The sequence below is a fragment of the Centruroides vittatus genome, unplaced genomic scaffold (assembly GCF_030686945.1).
Source record: "Centruroides vittatus isolate TY-2023 unplaced genomic scaffold, ASM3068694v2 contig_979, whole genome shotgun sequence".
NCBI lineage: Eukaryota > Metazoa > Arthropoda > Arachnida > Scorpiones > Buthidae > Centruroides > Centruroides vittatus.
Genome location: NW_027122650.1, coordinates 1,369,299 through 1,389,165, shown reverse-complemented (window position 1 = coordinate 1,389,165; position 19,867 = coordinate 1,369,299). Strand labels below are relative to the sequence as shown.

General features: G+C 29.5%; 1 protein-coding gene across 2 annotated transcripts; it reads left to right on the top strand.

The window, feature by feature from the left end:
- LOC136985826 (transmembrane protein 19) lies at positions 1–13,981 on the top strand. 2 transcript variants are annotated; one of them, XM_067283185.1, is made up of 7 exons: positions 1–98; positions 195–358; positions 3,593–3,706; positions 12,495–12,632; positions 12,733–12,987; positions 13,069–13,284; positions 13,388–13,981. In XM_067283185.1, the coding sequence occupies exons 2-7, from the start codon at positions 226–228 to the stop codon at positions 13,549–13,551; spliced, it is 1,020 nt and encodes a 339-aa protein (XP_067139286.1). In that variant the 5' UTR covers positions 1–98; positions 195–225; the 3' UTR covers positions 13,552–13,981. The 2 variants fall into 2 exon arrangements, with proteins under 2 accessions (XP_067139286.1, XP_067139285.1); XM_067283184.1 differs by lacking the exon at positions 1–98 and having other exon boundaries at positions 115–358.
- Positions 13,982–19,867: the final 5,886 nt, after the last annotated feature.

The following is a 19,867-nucleotide window of genomic DNA, read 5'->3' as shown; positions in this document are numbered from 1 at the left end:
TTAATAGTATTTATTTTGAAATATTTAATTAAATTTTTAAAAAATAATATAATAAAAATTAATTAAATATTTTTAAAAAATTGCAATCGAATTTTTATGTAAATCATATTCGATATTTCGATACTTACGGAAAGTTATAGGTGTTTGTTGAAAACGATTAATTTTTTTGAATTGTGTCATTTCCGGAAATGCAGGTGATGATAATTCGATGGGAATTGTGAGAAGATGAGAATTGAAATGGGTGTGAATGGAATAACGAGTGATAGTACGATGTTGTTGGTATCTATAGTTGCCATTATTTTACCTTTGTCTTTATCATTTTGGATCGTATGTTTCCTCTCATCTTGGTACTCCTCAGGTAATGCACCGTACATTCCTTACAATTTTAAAATAATATTTTTCGTAGAGTAGGAAGTATATGCTATAAAATCGCCTTATATAAATTTAGCTGTTATGCGTATCTTCGATTGTTTGTTTACTTTGAAAATTACCTTTAATAATGTGCTGTATGCTTTAATCGCATTAAAATTTAGTGTGTTATTTTTTAATTGTTTATGGATATTTCTGTAAGATTCTTTAACTTTTCATCCTTATAATTTATTATTTTTAAAAAAAATTAATTAATTGTGATACATTTCATATTTTTTTTTTGTTTTTTGAGTAATGAATATTTTGAGTTGTGTATATCTTTATTTGTTGACTATATTTAATAATTGATGCAAGTTTTTGTTTCATGTTAAAGACATGTTTTGTAGCTGAATGCACACATTTTTTGATGATTGTATATAATTTGTTGGTATATATACAATATAAAAGGAAGAATTTGTTATATCCTGGATTGCTAAAAGGAAAACATTTTGTTTTTGCAACATAACTTTCAATAGATTTTCCGTTTGTGTGGTTTTATCCTTATTGGAGGAAAAGGCAGCAACCATAATCCTTACTTTAGATCATAAAAGTACAAAACTACCAAAATTTACATAATCTTTTATGATGCAATTGATTAAAAATACAATTTTCACTAAATTTACCAAATAAAGAATATATTTTTGTAAAACAATATATTTGTAAATTAAGAAAACTAACTACTGACTTAAATTCTGTCAAACTTTTGTTTTTCAGATTTATTTATTTATTTTATTTTTTTATAAATCATATGTTATATTAACTGATTTTTATCAAAGTAAAATTAAAAAGAAAAAAATGAAAATTAAAACTGACTATCCCATTACATAATTAATACATAGTATCCAGTAGTAGTAAATTAAGACATCTATCTTATTTGTTTTTATTATTTTAAATAAAAAAGAACATTATATCTGATTGTTTTTAGTTGTTAAACAAATTTTAAATAAGTCATTTTGTTTCTTGAATGAATGAAAAAAGTTACTTTAATTTTTTATTGTAACTATTTGATTGTTTTCAAATATTTATGTTTTAATGTAATAAAATTTACTGCATTTCTAAATTCTATGTTTTAAGGGAAATTTTTAAAATTATAGATGTTTTGCATCTGATCTTAATCGAAGCATTTATTCTAATTACTACAAAGAATCTTAGACTTGCATGGACAATTGAATGAATTGATTCACAGCTGATTGATTGATATGCAGATTCAATGACTGAACTGACATAGTTTTTATTTTGAATTTATTACAAACTTAGTGTATTCAGTTTGTATTCTCCTATAATATTTAAAGTAAAAACAAAATATGTATAAGAAGCAATGTACCAGATAATATAATTTTTTTTTTTTTTTAAATTAGCTCTGAGAGATTAAAATGAAAATTATTTAAATGGCTAGATAACAAAATGACAATCATGCTCTGATTTAGCTTGTGAATAAAAATCAACTATGTTCAACAAAAAGTATTACAGAATCAACTGTTTTGAGCATTGTAACTTTTTCAAATCTATCTTAAGTTTTTATATTTTAATTTATATTAATTTTTCAAATGTGAAGAAATATTTTCTTGATTTACCTTTTGAGATCTTTGTTTTATGATGGATAATAGAGCATTATAAAACAATTTATCTATTGGATTGATTATAAAAATTTGAATACATATGCAGCATTAAGTAGGATCTATTCAGATTATTTTTAATAATCTATTAAATAAATTTTTTAAAATTTGGCAATATAGTTTAGATATTTCTTATTTGCCAGATTGTAGGTTAAATCCCATTTTGAAAATAGATATTTCACTTAAAATAGTGAAATAAATAAGTTATTAAATAAAATTTTAATAAGTTACTGTTTAGAGCTTTCTATAGCTATTTGTATTCTGTGATATTGCACTTTAATAAATTAAATTGAACTAAAATAGAAATAAAAATATTTGCAATGTACAGTGCATAGTTATTTGTTAAGGCTTTAAAACATTGTTGTGTTATTGCTATATGTTTTGTAGTTATTTTCATTTATATCATAATTTGCTATATTTGTCTGTTTATATTATTATTAAAAGTTTTACAGTGAAAGATTGTAAATTTTATTCCAGAAAGTGGAAACTGTTAAATAATAATTTCTGAATAAACTAAAATTGTCAGAATTTAGTAAATAACTTTCAATTATGTATTTATAAAAAAATAATTACACTTTATGTTATTAATGGATTTGTATTTTACAATATTCAAACAATTGTATGTTTAATGTAATTTTCAAAATTATTTAAGTGTAATAATTTAAAAATTAAATGCAATTATATATATTTTTAATAAAAATATACATTGTTTAAAAAAGTAATTCATAAAAATAATTGATATTGATCAGGAAGTGATTCATTATAGTGTTCAGTGGTTTTATCCACTTAGCCCACCAGTAGCCAAGTGGATAAAACCACTGAACACTAATAGTTGATAATGCCTTGCCAATGGACTTACCATATGGAGTTTTCTTCTCATTATTAGCACCTAAATAGGGGACCAATTTCCCAGAAAAGACCTCCCAAGACGTATCCCCTTGGCAGCTCGCCCATGTGTCATGTTTCTGTATATGAATAAACTAATCTTTATTAATATTGAATATTAATGCTTACTCCTAAAAAGAAGAAAAATAAATGTATTGAAAGTCTAGAAAGTATTTTAATAAAACAGATTAACAATCAAACTTTTTATTTAGTGTATATAGTTTTTTAAATCATAACATGTCTTATTTAAATTATATTCATATTTTTTTTTTTACAGAAGTTAAAGGAAGTCAACATGTCATGCTGTTATGGTAGTTAATATCATTTATAATAATTGTTGTTTTATAACAAAATGCATAATTTTTTTAATGTTATTTCAAAAATTACCAATAGTAGTGATTATCCAGTTTATATAAAAATTTTTTTGAATTATGAAGAGAAATAAAATGATACAATACAATACAATGATATTTTACTTATTACCTATTATGAGTATTGTCAGAATTTAGGGATATTCTAGAGGGAAAATTACAGTTTAATTTAGTTTGAACAATGGCTTGACAGGTAAATAGTACAATGTGTTATTGGGTTGACTACAATTGCAAGATATGCACTACATTTATATTATAAAATAAACAATATTGAATTTCATAGTTATTTTGAATGTTTTAACTTCATTTCAGATGTACTTAATCCACCATCTCCATTAAGATGGCTCCTATCATTCTTGATTCCCATAGTAATGGCTGGGTGGGGACTAAAGAAACGAAGCATCAATATTTCTGGTGCATTTACTGGTAATAATTTCATAAATTTCACAAATGAATCATTAATGAATTTAAGTATATTACTGCAAATTTTAAGTATGTAGGCCTACATATACAGAATGTTTATTAAATCCTACATTTAGTTTTAATAATTTTACATACTTAAAATATGTATTTAATATCATATTTTCTTTCCTACAATAAATAATTTTCATTTTTTTATTAGACCATTCATTTTAATTAATTTTTATTTGAATATAGAAATGATCTATTTTAATCTTTAAATAGATAAGTAATGTAATATATTTTATGAATAAGCAATGATACAAAAATATCTCTGATCATACAGAAAATATTTTCTTTCCTACAGAAAACAATTATATTAAATGGATAAGATATTCATTTAATATTATAATCATGTTTAAACATCAGGTTTTTTTGATTTTTGCCTATGTTTTACATATATTTTAAAATTCTGAAAAGTATATTGTTTAAAATAAAAACATTGAGAAAGACACAAATATTTTATTTTAGGTTAATAGAAGTCTTGCTAGCAAAGAAAAAAAATTTAGACATTTGTCCATTCAAAGTTTTAAGTTGTTGGATGGATATCAGTTTCTTAGACTTAGGTCAAAGAGGAAATATTGTCTAGTATGTTATGTTATATCTATAAATGATGATTTTATTTTTCAGAAGTTAGCAATGGTGATAGGTCATTATATTGAAGCTATTTATATTTTGTTAAAAAATAATAATAAACATAAATAACATAAACAAAATGTAACTTGCCATAACAACAACACATTTTTAACAAACATAAATGAACTGTTATATTTGTAATATTTATTTGCATATCTGTTAACTTATTAATCTATGTTTAGTTGATAGATGCTAAGATAGAACATACATTAAAAGCTATTCTTTTATTTTTATTTATATTTATATACAAATTTGTATTTATTCTTTGAATATTTGTGAACTAGGAAAATATTGTCATGATTCAGTTCATGACAATATTTTCCAACTAGCTATAAGCATCTCTTTGGACCAAGCATGCTGTTGAATTCTTTATGCTGAGTATAAATTTTGTTGTTGTGATTCTTAAGTTTACTCTTTCCTGGAAATTTTCAAACCCTATTCTTTCCTCAAGAAAGATTCAGTATTCTTACTTATAAGTACAGTCTAACCTTTAAAGTGCCTTCTCATATCACAGCAATCTCAGAGCACCAATGAATATTCATGAACAAATTTTTAAAAATATTAAATAGAGAATGCTTCAGCCACAGTGTATTAAAGGAACTCCTCACATAATGACAGAGTGTTATAGGTGCTATAGGAATTCCTGTGTATAGGTTAAGTGAATTAATTGATAAACAAGAATCTTTATTTATTCTTGGTAAAGAAATGGTCTAAATGAAACTCAAACTCTAGCTTAATAAATTTTTTTAATTTGCATTTCTGCATATTACAGAATATAAAAATATAATCAACAAAAATTATAAAATGTTATACCTGTCAGTATATCTATTATTAAGCTTTTTAACAAAAAATTGTACTGTAGGATGAAGCAATTCTAAAGGCCAAAATGTGTACTGGGATTTGAAGTGATAATTAAAGATTCTTTTGGTTTGTGATTAGTTTGTACTTAATGGTGAAAATAGCAAATATAATAATTATATGAATAATATACATGGACCAAAAAACATAAGAATGAAATATATTTTTATTTATAAACTGTAAACATTCTTTACATTCTAGAAATACAGATATACAGGATAACCCAAAAGTTATTAACATAGATTATTTTAATATTACTTTAAATAGTTAGAACTGCTTTGGAACAGATTCAGTCAGCTGCACATTATTCATGGTTTGCTTCATTGGAAGCAACAAATCTTGAATAACAACAAATAGTTGTTCCAAATTGGTTTTAACTGCTATTAAACTTATATTAAAATAGAGCTTAGTTAACTAAGTTTTGAGTCAACCTGTATGTAAGTAAACTATTGAGATTTTAGTATGCACTACAAATATTTCTTTATTTACTTTATTGAAAAAATTTTAGCATTTCTAAATACCAATGTGAATTATGACTTTTTTTGTGAATTTGGTGTTGCCAATTCACAAAAAAACCAGAATTCTAAATTTAATATTGAATCTTTCAAATTCATTTTTATTATTCTGAATAAAGACAATATTTTCAGAGACTGAGCTGATATAGATATTTGCTTGGTGGAAAAAATATAAATCATATTGTAAGAAATAGATACACAATGAATTTCTATTTGAGCTTTATGACAAAAAGTTTTCCTGCATCTTTAGTAAAACAGATTAAAGTCACTCCTAAGATTTATTTAGATAAAATTCACAAGTTAAAGTCATGTTTCTAATAGTTATTTAAAATTGATTATTTAATTATGAGAAAGACCATTGACCAAATATCTTTATCATAGTTTAATACATTTGTTATGCTATTTTTTTAATATCAGCTATGCTATGCTATTAAAAAATTTTTTAAATTATAAAGTCATTAAAAGAATAAGGTGATCATGTAATATATTTGTGAAAAAACAAAGCATTTATGTACTCTGTAAGTTAATAAATATTGCTTTGAATTATATGAAAATCTAAAATGAGAATGGCAATTAAATGATACATATAATATTACAGATAAAATAGCATAAATATAAGGGAAGTCACGTAAAAAAAGGGTAGCAGCTGTTTTTTTATATACAGCTGTGATTTACAAACTGAAATTTCTAATGTTATTTATAAAGAATGAGAAATCTAGGAATTTCTCTGGAGATAACACATTTTAAAGTAATTTTATTTACTTGATAATGTCCTGATTAGAAAATGCAAAGGCTTTTCTATTCATATTTTCACCTTTAAACATTGATGATAAATGTTGATAAAAATGTAAAAGAAATGGCCATTGCTCTGACTTTTTTTCCTTAAGAAATTCTTCATGTAAAAACGAACAATCTATTACTTTATTTTATGTAAGTTACATTCAAAACAATTTCTTAATTTTTAAAATTAATATTTCTGTGCACTTGTAACTTCTATTTGTTTAATAATAATTCAATATCTATTTAAATATTATATTTCTGTCAAGTTCAAAATACTGAACTTTGATCCTTTTGATAAAACAAAGATTTGTTGTTATCAATAAATTATCAAAAATGAAAATTAGATGATAAAATTATAAATAGATTTTTATATATTTAGAATGATAAGATATTTTTAAACCAAATTACTTATATTCACTTAAATGATTTGATTTTAAATTTGAAATAAATGTGTATAAAATTACTGATTCTGGTTTTTGTAAGTTGCCGACATATGGGGGCAATTAGTTAATTGCGCGTCAGGAAAAACCCAGGGACCGATCGTACGTGGGTGGTGGCGGCAGAGGCAAAGATGACAAGTGTCTTACAATAACTGTTTATTTTAACATCAAAACAAACTTACAAAGATACAATACGAGTTGCGATCTAGATTGTCTGCGGCAGAAGGAGCTCCGGATGACGGCGATCGGGGAGTGCTATCGGAGTCGTCATTGAAGCCCCGGGGCAGTCAGGCAGAAGAGTCCGAGGGGTCGGTGATGGACGTCAGTGAAGGAGTAGGTGGCTGTTCGGAGTCCCGTCGTTCACTTCCTGGTAGAAAGCTCCGTTGTCTCCCCTTCCGACCTTGATTCGGGGGTTTTTATACGATTTTCCCTCGAATCTCCCCCTCTTGATTGGTCTTAGGTCTCTTTTTCCTTTTCTCGATTCGTCAGTCTACTGTTTCTAAGCAAGACGAAAACCGAGTTTGGCCGGGGACGGCACCCGGGCGTTGACAGCTGCTCACATAATTTACACTGTTTGCCCCCCTCTCGCAGACATCTGGCCGAACCGATCAGCCAAACGTTCTGTGGCCACCCCCCTTTCGAGACAGTCTCGGGCTCATGGTCTAACAGGTGTCCTTGACCATCTGTCTCTCTTCTTTCTCCCCTTTTTGTTAATTGCTTACATCTCGACTCTTGTATACGAGCACCGCGACATCCCCTTCGTCGTTTATTACCGCGTTGTGTTTGCTTTAGAAGAAATGCTTTACATCGGTCCGGTTTGTAGCCCGATGCGCGTTCTCGCTCCGATCAACTTTCCGAAATTTCCCGATGTAGCGATTTTGTAAACAATCGAATTCCTGGTGCGATTTTAGGATCTTCACATTTTGTATTAGCATGTAATGTAAGAATAAATTTTAAAAAATGATTTCCAAGTACTTTTTTAAAATTCAAAGTTATGTTGTCTGAAAAAGTACCATAATGATGTTGACAGATGAAGAAGAGTATTAAAAAGAACTAATAGTTTAGAACTAAATATGAAAAAATATTTACCATTCTAATAAAACCACAAATCTTGATTATAAACAATTATAAAGAATTCAAACCCTAGCAGATTTATTGTAAAAACTATTTCAGTCATGTCAAGTGATGTCATTAATTTTATGCATGAGTAGTTTTCAATAAACTTAAGTTATCATTATCATCATGGTCAAAACATAACATGATTTTAAAATTTGTATACTCACAATAAATTAAATTGCAGATGAATATAAATTTTGACTTTTTCTTGTAAGTTACATAAAAAAATCTAGCAACGAGTTGCATAACTTTCCTGGCTTTTATGAGATTTTATTTTAAAAATAATATTTGTATTGATTTTTGTGAAACCGTGTTGTATTATTCTTCGAAGTATCAAACACAAATCCGTGTTAATAACAACCACTTGGCTTTTTTCCACCTTTATTTAGTTGATCAACTAAATAAAGGTGGAAAAAAGCCAAGTGGTTGTTATTAACACGGATTTGTGTTTGATACTTCGAATATTTGTATTATTAATTAAAGTAAATAATTAAAATTGTATGTAGTGCTATCTGTTATGAGATTTTGTTATAAAAACTTTTGCTATTTTATAATAATTAAAAATATATAAAGATTTAATTTTGAGGGTAGAGATGAGTTTATAAAATTGTAAATGCTAAAACAAGTAAAATCTACCTTGCAAAATATGACACATGACCACCATCTATCTCTCCATCCCCTTGACCTTTCACAACCAAAATTTAATGGCATCAATGCCCCTTATATACAAGCTACCTTGCCAAATTTGGTTTCTTTATCTTTACCCCATCCTGAGATATTAAGTGAAATAATAGATGCCAACACACACACGTGGAGTTTTTGCCTTTTTTTTTTTTTTTTTTTTTTACTTTCTTCTCAAATCATGGAGAATTGCAAAAAACTTGGAGGGTCAAATTTGACGTGATTCCAATATTTTCTCTTGTTATGTATACATAACAACCGGGAAAGTAAAAGAAACAAGTTTGCATTTTTTTGTTCAAATTGTAGACTTAGATGACTGGAATTTGATTTGATCAAGAAATGTTGTGATATCCAGTTTGTTTTCTAAAGAAATAAATTGGAAAACAAAACCAGTCATCAAGATGTTCCCTCATTAGATCAGTTTTGTCTAACTCAAACTTTGTCCAAAGTTACAACTTCAGATACAGTATATTTGGACAATGAATTCTTTTAAAGATATGAATATGAAAGGAATATTTATTCCTTTTATCTTTACTTATTGCTAAATATCACATTTGAGTATTTTCAGAAGATAAAGTTACTTGACTCATAAAAACTATAAATTTTCATAGTATTAAGATAAGATGTTTCAAATCTAATTTATTATTACATACTTGCCAACAGGGCTGGATTTGCATAGGGACATTTGGGGCTGGTGCCCAGGGCCCCCACAAAACTATGTTTAAACATAATTTTTTTTTCCTATTACTGCAACAGCCTAGTGTGGCCTAATCATGAGGGCCACAGGCAGAGGAAACCAAACTCCGGAAAAAATCTATGAAACGTCGGAAAATTTCGGGAAAAAATTTTACATAGGTATTTTCCAGTTAAATTAAAATAATTAGTTTTACACAATAGAATATATGTATGTTTACAATAACCTTATTTTTAAATGAAATTTACAACTTCCTAGTTGAAATCTAGTTGAAAGTACCAGTATTTTGTGTAAATTTTCTAAATTATCAAATTTGCCTACTCTTAAAGGGAGGCCCCCACCGAATTTGTGCCCAGGGCCCTGGATTGGTAAATCCGGCCCTGCTTGCCAATCTTTGATTATAGATAAGACTGACTTTGAAATTCAAAGGTTTACAATAAAAATTATGTATATATTAGAAAGAATGGTACAAAACTTTAGCACTTTTAAGCATTCATTCAATTGTCATTTTCTAGTACAATAATACATTTATAATATCGGCTTTTCTTACTATACAGAATACTAGTAGTAAAAAGTAGAATATGGAGTAATACTACAATATACTATTCCAGGGGTTGTACTGAATAGCACTAAAATTTCCACTTGCAAATATTTTTATTAAATTGACAATAAAAATATAATAATGATGATAAAAATCCTAGTCCTCTTATTTCGATGAAATTAAATCACAAAGGAAGCTTCAGGGAAAACAGTAGAATGTTGAGTTGTTGTGCAATGGGAGTTCCATGCATGTTCAGACAGGAAGTGATGTGAGAACTGAAGGCAATTTTCATGCAATGCCGCCCAGCATTTCCAAATTGGGGAATTTTTATCAATTGAAGAAATTTTGGGGATGCTTTTGGATTGACATATTTTTTTCACTTTGATCTTTTTTCAGTAGACTAAAGTATGAAAATTTTGACATGATAGAACATGTGAAATACCATTTAAGCATTGTGATCAAATGTGTTATTTAGAAATATTCATTAAAAAATTATTCAAAAATGATTCCTTTTAAGTGACAGCTTAACATGTTACTTTTGCTTTCCAGACTCAAAACTAATAAGGCTACCAGCATCTGAATTAATTAGTAACTAAAACTAGAGCAATAGATAATTTGAAGTGGTAAAAAGAATTTAAAACTGGTGAAATTATTAAAAATTTTCCAAAGCAACTCCTGCTATTCATAATACTTATTTCATAATAAGCATTGCATAAATTTTAACAAATGGCACTAAACAACTAACCAAAAATATCAGATTTAGCATCAAAAGTACTGAATTGGCAACATTGGTTTTTTGTTTTTTTACTCTTTCTACTCTTTGGGCATTAAAAGGATCTTTTTATCCAACCTATCATAGATTTGGCTAGATCTACAATGGGACAGCCAGGTGGTGTGGATGTGAACATATCTGAGACAGACCATCCCCAAAAATTCCTAAGATTTTGAACCATTCGGATTAATTCCCACGTTTCCAGAGTGGTAGGTTGACCATAATTGTCATCAGGTATACTATTATCAGTGTGGTGGTGTCATTGAGAAAAAAACTCAACTGATCTGAAAGTGTTGCAACATTATCTCATACAAAAGATGTAACTGCATGCCAACATTATATGTAGAGGGAGTAGTAACCTTACATACTCCACTCATAGGGATCCTTCCTTTCTCTCCTTTCAATCTTTTCACCCTCCTTCCCTCTTCTTCTTCTGCCAGCTAAACATTATGTGTACAGCCATGATCTTTCATTAAGTATAAGTATCTATCACATTTTGAGATAAAATTTTGTATGCAACAATTTATAAAAAAATTTATTATTATTTAATCAGAAATTTAAAGTTTCCATTGAAATCCTTGTATGTGTATGATAATTCTTGCAATTTTTAACTCAAAAAAGTTGTTAATATTGGACAGTTTCTAAAAATACTGTCATACATGCACACTTTAGATTTTTAGTACTGTATTAGCATAAATCCATGTTTGTGAAGATAATGCATTAAAGATGTTAGGAAATATCCACTTTTTTGAGATAAAATATGCCAAACTGACAACTGATTTCAAAGACAGTTTGAAAGATGGTTTGACAACTATGCTATTATGATAGAAGATTTGAATATTTGTAACTTATAATTTGTAGCTTATTGCCAAAGCTGTAAAGAAAAGGAGGTTTACTCAATTAGTCTAGACCAGTGATTCCCAAACTTTTTCAATCCACCACCTCTTTGTTCCATAAAGTTATACCCAACGCCCCCTTACCCATTTCCTCTTGTGTGAGAAAGGATTGGAAATATTCTGAGGAAAACTTTTCTATGAATCTCACACTTTGTGCCCTTACCATACATTGTTCTCAACATCTGGAAACCATTAAAGGCAATGTTTCCTCTTATCAGTTTAACAGAAGAAAGGGAATGGCTTCCAGCCAGAATCTCCATATTAACGAAAGAAAGAAAGAAGAAGAAGTGAATGGCTGTCAGTGACCCCAACTTTTGCCTTTGGTCACCGTTCAGTACCCTGCCTCCAGCACCCCCTAGATTTACTCACTGCCCACAAGGGGCATTATCGCCCACCTTGAGAAACGCTGGTCTAGACTTTATAATAAATTCATGTATAATTTATTTTAAAAGATATTTTGATTGCAAATTAAGTTTATTTTTCATTAATTGTTAAATCCTTTTTCACGGATGATAATTACAAAAAAGTCTTATAATTTTATTGTCATATTTTTGTTATATATTGTCATAATCAAAATATATAATTAAATTTAATAAAAAAAATTTAAATGATCTTTAAAAAAAAATTTTTTTTTTAAAACTAATTTCTGGATCATAAAGTGACAATAAAAGTGAAATACAATTTCTTTCACAATAAATGCTGGAAAAATTGTGGCAGTGGTATTCAATTTAATATTGAAATTTAGTAAGAGAAAAAATTTGTTTTGATATGTTTACTTAATAAGTATTATAGTAATTTGATGGATACAATTATTTTTTTTTTGTAGGTGTAATAGTAGCATTTGTTTTAACTCTTAGCAGTTATTGTTTTTTGGCAAGTTTATTAGCATTTTTTGTACTATCTTCAAAAGCAACTAAATACAAAGCAGAGAAGAAAAAGAAATTTGATTCTGAATATAAAGAAGGTAAGTCTATAAAAACAAAACTACATTATAATTTTAAAAAATTTTTATGGCTTTAGATTTGGTATACTTAATGTGTTTCACAGCTTATATATTTTCACAGGAGGCCAGAGGAATTGGGTACAAGTGATAAGTAATGGAGGTGTTGCAACAGAATTTGCAGTTCTGTATTTGATAGAAAATGGAATTGGTGAAATCCCTATTGATTTCCGTAATAACTATGGTGTGTCTTGTTTTGCAATTGCTGTACTAGCTGCAATTGCAGGAGCAAGTGGTGATACTTGGGCATCTGAGATTGGTTCGGTTCTTTCACAAAAAGATCCTATTCTAATCACAACTTTGAGGAGGGTTCCAAGAGGTAACAAGGATTTGTTTCTAAAGTTTTATGTTACATTTTTTATGTTGCTGAATGACTGCACAATTTTTATTATTTACATAGGAACTAATGGAGGAGTTTCATTAATTGGATTTCTTGCAAGCATTTTAGGAGGTGCCATTGTTGGAATTGCTTACTATGTTAGTCTTCTGCTGTGCTTGAGTAGTAAAGTCCTGGCAGAGAGCTCACCACAATGGCCTTTAATTTTGACAGCTACATTTTCAGGATTCTTCAGTTCATTAATTGATTCCATTTTAGGAGCAACAGTTCAGTATTCAGGTAAGAACTTTCTTGCTAATAAACAATATAATTAGATAGCTGATTTTACAAAGTTATCAACTATTTAAAACTCCTAATAATCAATTATTATGTAATTATCCAGGAATAAATATGAAAACAGGAAAAATTGTTGAGAAAGCAGGACCGAATGTAAAACACATCAGTGGGATTTCTTTACTTGACAATCATTCAGTTAATTTAGTATCTTCTATATTAACTGCACTTCTTGTTCCCAGACTGACTATGCCTCTCTGGACATACTTTTAAAAAGTTCTGACTTTGCATTTTGAGACAACGAAAATTCAATCATATTGTTTTCAATATATCAAAAGTGATTGTTTATAGTTTGAGAATTAATAATTCCACCCATCTCTACAATTGTTCTGAAAATATATTTTTGCTTACATCTTTTAAGGTTGACTCGTGATGCATTTGCTGTCATGATTTTTTCAATATAAATTATTAAATTCATGTAATTGTACTTTTATACTGAAATATTTAAATATTAACAATTGAATTGTTGACATTATTAACATCTATAAAATGTATATTTTCCTTTTTTTTGTTTTTTAATATTAAATGTTTAAAATGAAAGATGGCAATAAATTTTCTCTGTAAATTTTGTTCATAAATTTGAAAGGGTAGCTGTTTTATACTGTTCTATGTATCGTAAAAATAAAATTATTTTAATAATCAATATTTTGAGTTTTAGCATTACAAATATATTTGGAAGTTACATTGTGTTATTAATTTATATGTTTAAAATATTTAATTTTTTTAGAATTAATGGAAATAATGTTTGTAATGTAATGTTCATTACAAATGTTATTTCCATTTGCTTACCACTTGTTTTCTTTTAAATTTAAAAATAAATTTTTGAGGATTTTTATTTACTTTATAATAAATACATATTTTCTAATAAGTTCATATAAACAAGAGAACAATCAGAAAATAGAGATTAAAATGATAGATAGATTACATGATTGAGAGTTCTTGATCAAAAAGAATCTTCCTTTGTTAATGAATGCCCAAAAATCTTGGTAAATATATAATTTTTAATCAGATAGATATCAGATTGATTTTCTAGAAGAAAAAATATAATACTGTATATGGATTTATATTTCAAATTAACAAAGAACTTCATATTTGAAGAATATCAAGTGTATATAATTAAATTACTACATAAGTGTGCTAAATATGGAATGAATGAATTTAATTAATATACATAAATTACTTAAATTGGGCATTTGTTGTTATAGCTCCTGTCCTATTTTTAAGTTACAATTAAAATATTTTCATTACAGATACAAATTGCTATTCATAATAATAATAAAAAAATCAAAGTTTTGCCTAAATCTGTATTGTAATGAAAATTAAACAGTAATAGTTTTCGGAGTTAATGAAATATCTTCTAGATACTACTAAGATAACATTTTCAATTAATTTTTTTTCCAATAAATAGAATGATTGACTTTCTAATTGAGTAATAACAGCTTGAGAGTAAGTGGTAAAATTAGACTGTGTGTAATTTCTGGCTTATTTTCAGGGACGACTGGGGAGTTTTCTCTGTGCCCCGGAAAAACTTAGTTATGGATAGTAGTTCCTGCTGATATAAAATTAATGTTATTTTTACTAATAGAAAATAAAATTTTTAAGATTGCTTTTTATTAATAAAGAAGCATTACTCTTACTCCTATTTCATTAGTGCAAAAATACGAAAAGGGCCCACTCAGGCAAGGCATGGGCCCTGGTATAATTTTATCTTAATATTTGAAGCGGAACCTTAGCAAAGCTTCTATGAGACTTACAGAATTGTGTTCGTTCTCAAAATCCGTTCGATAGATTTTGATTAAACTTTGCCATTTCCCATTAATTGCGATGCGGAATAGTAAAAATGGGAGTCCAAGACTTATTTTTCGAGATATAAGGACGTTTCATGAGCGCGCGCGACAAAGCGATATCGTGCGACGTTTCACGGTCGCTAGCACGTCTTGTATGGATTTATACAATCGAGTTTGTTCTCAAAATTTAATGGATCGCTTTTGATAAAACTTTGCCATTTTCCATTAATTGAGACGCGGAATCCACGAATGTAATGTGGTCCATTTAAATGTAAAAAATTTAGCAACGAGTTTCTTAACTTTCCCAGCAATATTTAAAACTGCATGTGTGGCACACCATCTGTTATGATATTTTAGTTAACAATATAAAAAGTTGTTTTTAATAATATAAAATGGCAGAAAGGTTAATTATGAGGGTAGGGATGGGTTTTTAAAAAATTGTAAATGCTAATAACGACTAAAATCGTCATTAAGTCCGACTCTACTCGAGATATGACACACAACCCCCTTTATCTCCTCGACCTTAAACCACCAAAATTTAATAGCCTGAATCTTTCTGCAAACCTTCCTGCAAAATTTCAGAAATTTTCAAAAGCACAGAAGTTAAGTTTCAAAGAGGGTAAACAAAATCGTGCCACACACCATACATTACCATCCATACATAGAGAGAGAAACACTGAATGTTTTTGCATTTCTCGACGTTTCAAGGTTCCCTAAGACCAAAAATAAAAATCTTGAGGGTTATCTTTTGACCGATCGGCATACTTTCCCTCTGTTATAGGTACCTTAGCAGCCATTAAGATATTGCTAGTGTAGGTGTGCAATTTTTCGTTTTTCATTGGTGACTTGCATTATAAAACCAGTTCAGGTAGATATTGTGCAATGGTTGAATGCCATAATGGCCAGAGTGTTCTTTATAAGAAGCTGTATGCGATGTACACGAAATCATGATGCATCGAGATTGTCCATGTATTCAATTGTTCCAGTTACATTCATTTCCATGTGATGAAAAGTTAAGAAGAGAATGGGTAACCAGCCATGAATGCACTATACACCCAGCTAGATAAACAGCTTTGCCATCATAAGATACACAAGTCCGAACAGAATTATTACTTGCAGATATGGTTTGTGATGGCTCTTAATTTGTCTTAGGGACATATGTTTTGCGACAACTTATTAATTAAAATTTCACCTACTTTACAACTTGAAAAATAATTATAAAAATCAATACTCTTAGGCATTTCTTGATAATTATAGACTACTTTTAATATTCCTATTTGGCATTCTCTCAACTCATTATTCCACGATTTTATAGTATATTGTGGTTGTCTTTGTGTTCACCGATAATGCGGTACCATAGATAAAACAAACAACGCCGTGGTAACTGAAAGAATGTTTTATTTCGCGTGCTAATAACGAATACGTTCTTCTCCTCTGACCATTCGCCAGTGGCGTGCCGTGACATTTGATGATAGGGAAGCTGTGTTTCTGTAAGAAGCCGACTTCCAGGGGCAATCAGTTAATTGCGCGTCAGTAATGGTCTAGGGTCCATTCGTACGTGCCTGGTGGCGAAAGAGAAAGACGACAACTATCTGATAAAAACCGTTTATTTGAACATAAAATAAACATATACTATGTACAAAATAGTTTGCTTCAGGACAATCAACCGTTCGGACGTCCTGGCGTCGATGTGGTTCTTCGATGGTCGATCGAAGGCGGCCCGGGAACAGTGGCGTTGATAAGTCTGTAAGGCACGGGAGACTTCGTCTGTTGGCGTCGGGGACACGGTCTTAATCCGAAGTGGCACGGGTTACAGGTTAGCACAATAGACGAAAAACTGTTTTTTTTTTTTTTTTTTGTGCGTTGACACACTTTGTTTCGGTTTTTCGGAACGTTAACCGAGTGCGAGGTGTCCTCGATTGTCGGGGATTATATCAATCTCCGTTCTTTCTTTCGTCCATTTGATTGGTCATTCTCCTTCAATCACGCTTTCCGAGTGGTCGGTCATTGGTTACTAAGCGTAACGAGACTCTTACCTGGAGCGCGAGAAAAGTAAAAATCGAAGACGAATTCGATCTTCCACCGATCATAGGACGACTTCCTTCCGCGATTTATAGTTTCTGCCTGGCAGTTTGATATAAACAATGGGTGTCCGACTACAAATGACTTTTACCTATGTTGTTTTAAACTAATAAATTTTTCTCTAAATTAACCGTTTTTTCGCGTCTTTCGTGACGGGTCAGACCTGCCCGGAACCTCACATTTCCATAAAAGTTTTAAACAAATACTGGAAATGACAAAAATAAACAATTTATGTATTTTAGTTCTAAAATGCAAATAATACATACATAATACAAATTGATACGATACAAACAATGATAGAAAAACTTGTTTTTTTAATTTTTTATAAACTAACTCTATTCGGCGATTTTTTCCGCAAAATCGTTAATTACTTTATCATAAAAGTCGCTGGTCGTCGACTCCATCGACATATTTAAAAGCTCTTTTTCTATCGAAAGCAACGCTAGCGACGACAATTTTTCCTCCAACCGCAGTGTTCCTGGCCAATGTATGAATTTGCTTCGTGGTCGAAAAACTGCGCTCAACAGACGCACTGGTAGATGATACCATAAAAATTAATGATATTAAATCATATAATTCTTTTAGTACGTCTTTGTTCGGATCGACATTAATTATAATATGTTTTATGTTTAAGAGTTACTTGTCAATATAGTCCGGACACGAATATAAATATTGCGATTCACTACGTAATTTAGATAAATCAAAAAATTTCCCATAAAATTTACTTAATTTAAAGAACTAAAACACGCTTGGAAAAATTGTTTTTCATAATATTAAAATTATTAACATCTAAAAGTGATAAAAATTCTAAAGATTTTATGTCTGAAAATCTGTCAATATAATTACAGTATAATTAAAAAAAAATTATAATTAAATATAACTTTGCAAAAAAACGTACATAACAAGTAATATAAAAAAAATTTTTTTAAAGTCAATTCCTACTTAGATCAACAAAGAAAAATTTTATTCTAGTTACTTTTTATTAAATAATTACAATTAATATAAATATGTATATACATATGCTTAATATCTTATATAAGAGAAATTTTTTTGTAAGTTCGCCGAAATGGGGGGAGTTTTTATTCCCAACCGTCGGGATGGCTAAGGGCTATACGCATGTGGGTGGCGGTTTTTCAGGAGGCAGAAAAAACACAAGTGTTTCACAAAGAAACCGTTTATTTAGGAGACAATGCTTACACAGTTAAGTCGATGTTCGCAAGTCCGAAGTTTGGTTTTCTAGTCTTCACGGGTTCTTTTCTCTTTTCTTGTCCAACGCAGGCGGGGCCCCGGGGCGACATCGAGTCAATGTTCATTATAGGGAAGAAGCACAAAATAGCTGCGAGCTGAAGCACAAAAAAATAAAAAAAAAATGGAAGAGAGCGACGAACACAACAGATGTTTTCTACAGAGGGCTCTGATTGTCCTTGACATCGGAGGCTTTATAATTTTTTCGGGATCGAATCATCGCTAATTGGCTAACTCTTTTCCTCCTCGCTTCCCGATTGGTATCCCACCTGTCTCCAGGTATAAATGGAGCTTCGTTAGGTCGCAGGAAAGGTCGGCAAGAGAAGGTTTATCGGACACCGTCTTTTAGCCTATGATCGCGTTTAATCGTTGACTATGAGAAAGAAAAAAAATATCAAAATGAGCGTAGGTGTCATAACCTACGCTCATTTTGATATTTTTTTTTCTAGTTTTGTTTTGCTTTCTAAACTGCGTCTTAAATTTTTAATATTTTTCTTTCTAAATTTTTTTTACCTAAAGTTTTGTTTTTCCCATTACTCTTTATGGGCGTCGACATCAAAGTCCGGTGTCTCCGACTCGACACTTATAAAAGTTATAATCTTGGGGTTTGACTTAACAAACTTGTACATATCCCCTTTTGGGGGGGCTATTTCCGGGCCTCACATTTTCTCCCATATAAAACTAAATTTAATTAATGAATTAATATTTAAAAAAGCTGTATTAACATCAAGTGTCATCCACTACAAGTTTAAAAAAAATGTATTTGAACTTGAGTGGATGAATAAAAAGTATTTTATTAACGATTGAAAATTTGAACAAGATATATAAATATATATAGGGAGAGTGTGAACTAAGAGTAGGAATTTAAAAATAACATTGAATATTCTTTACTTTTTAATTCTTAAACAATTTACTTAGTCAGATAGCTCCCTACTCAGTGGCTAAGGGTCGTTGGAAATGTTACACGTGTGTAGCTTCCACCAGCTAAACCGGCTGAGTTGGTGCTCTGTAAAGCACCAACTCTGTAAAGCAGCCAGAGGGCATTGGCGCATGCGCCAATGCCCTCTGGCTGCTTTACACCATTCAGTTATTCTCGCCGTGGAAGCTGACCCGGTTTCGACATTCCTTCCGTCACTGATATTCGAATATACAATAGCAATCTTATCGTTTTTTTCACATATAGTATAGAAATTTGTAATAAGATACATAATGCAGTTATAATAAAATATTAATTTTGATTAATTCAAAGTCTGTCTGAATACAAGGTGTGTCTGTAAAGTTCAGTGAATGGCCTCATAAAATAAAGGAAACAAGAGATACAAACAAAATACCTTTACTGGCATTCAAAGTAATTGCCATTAGCAACACACATTTGACATCGGTTGTACTGTACAGCTGCTGGAAGCTGTGAGCAA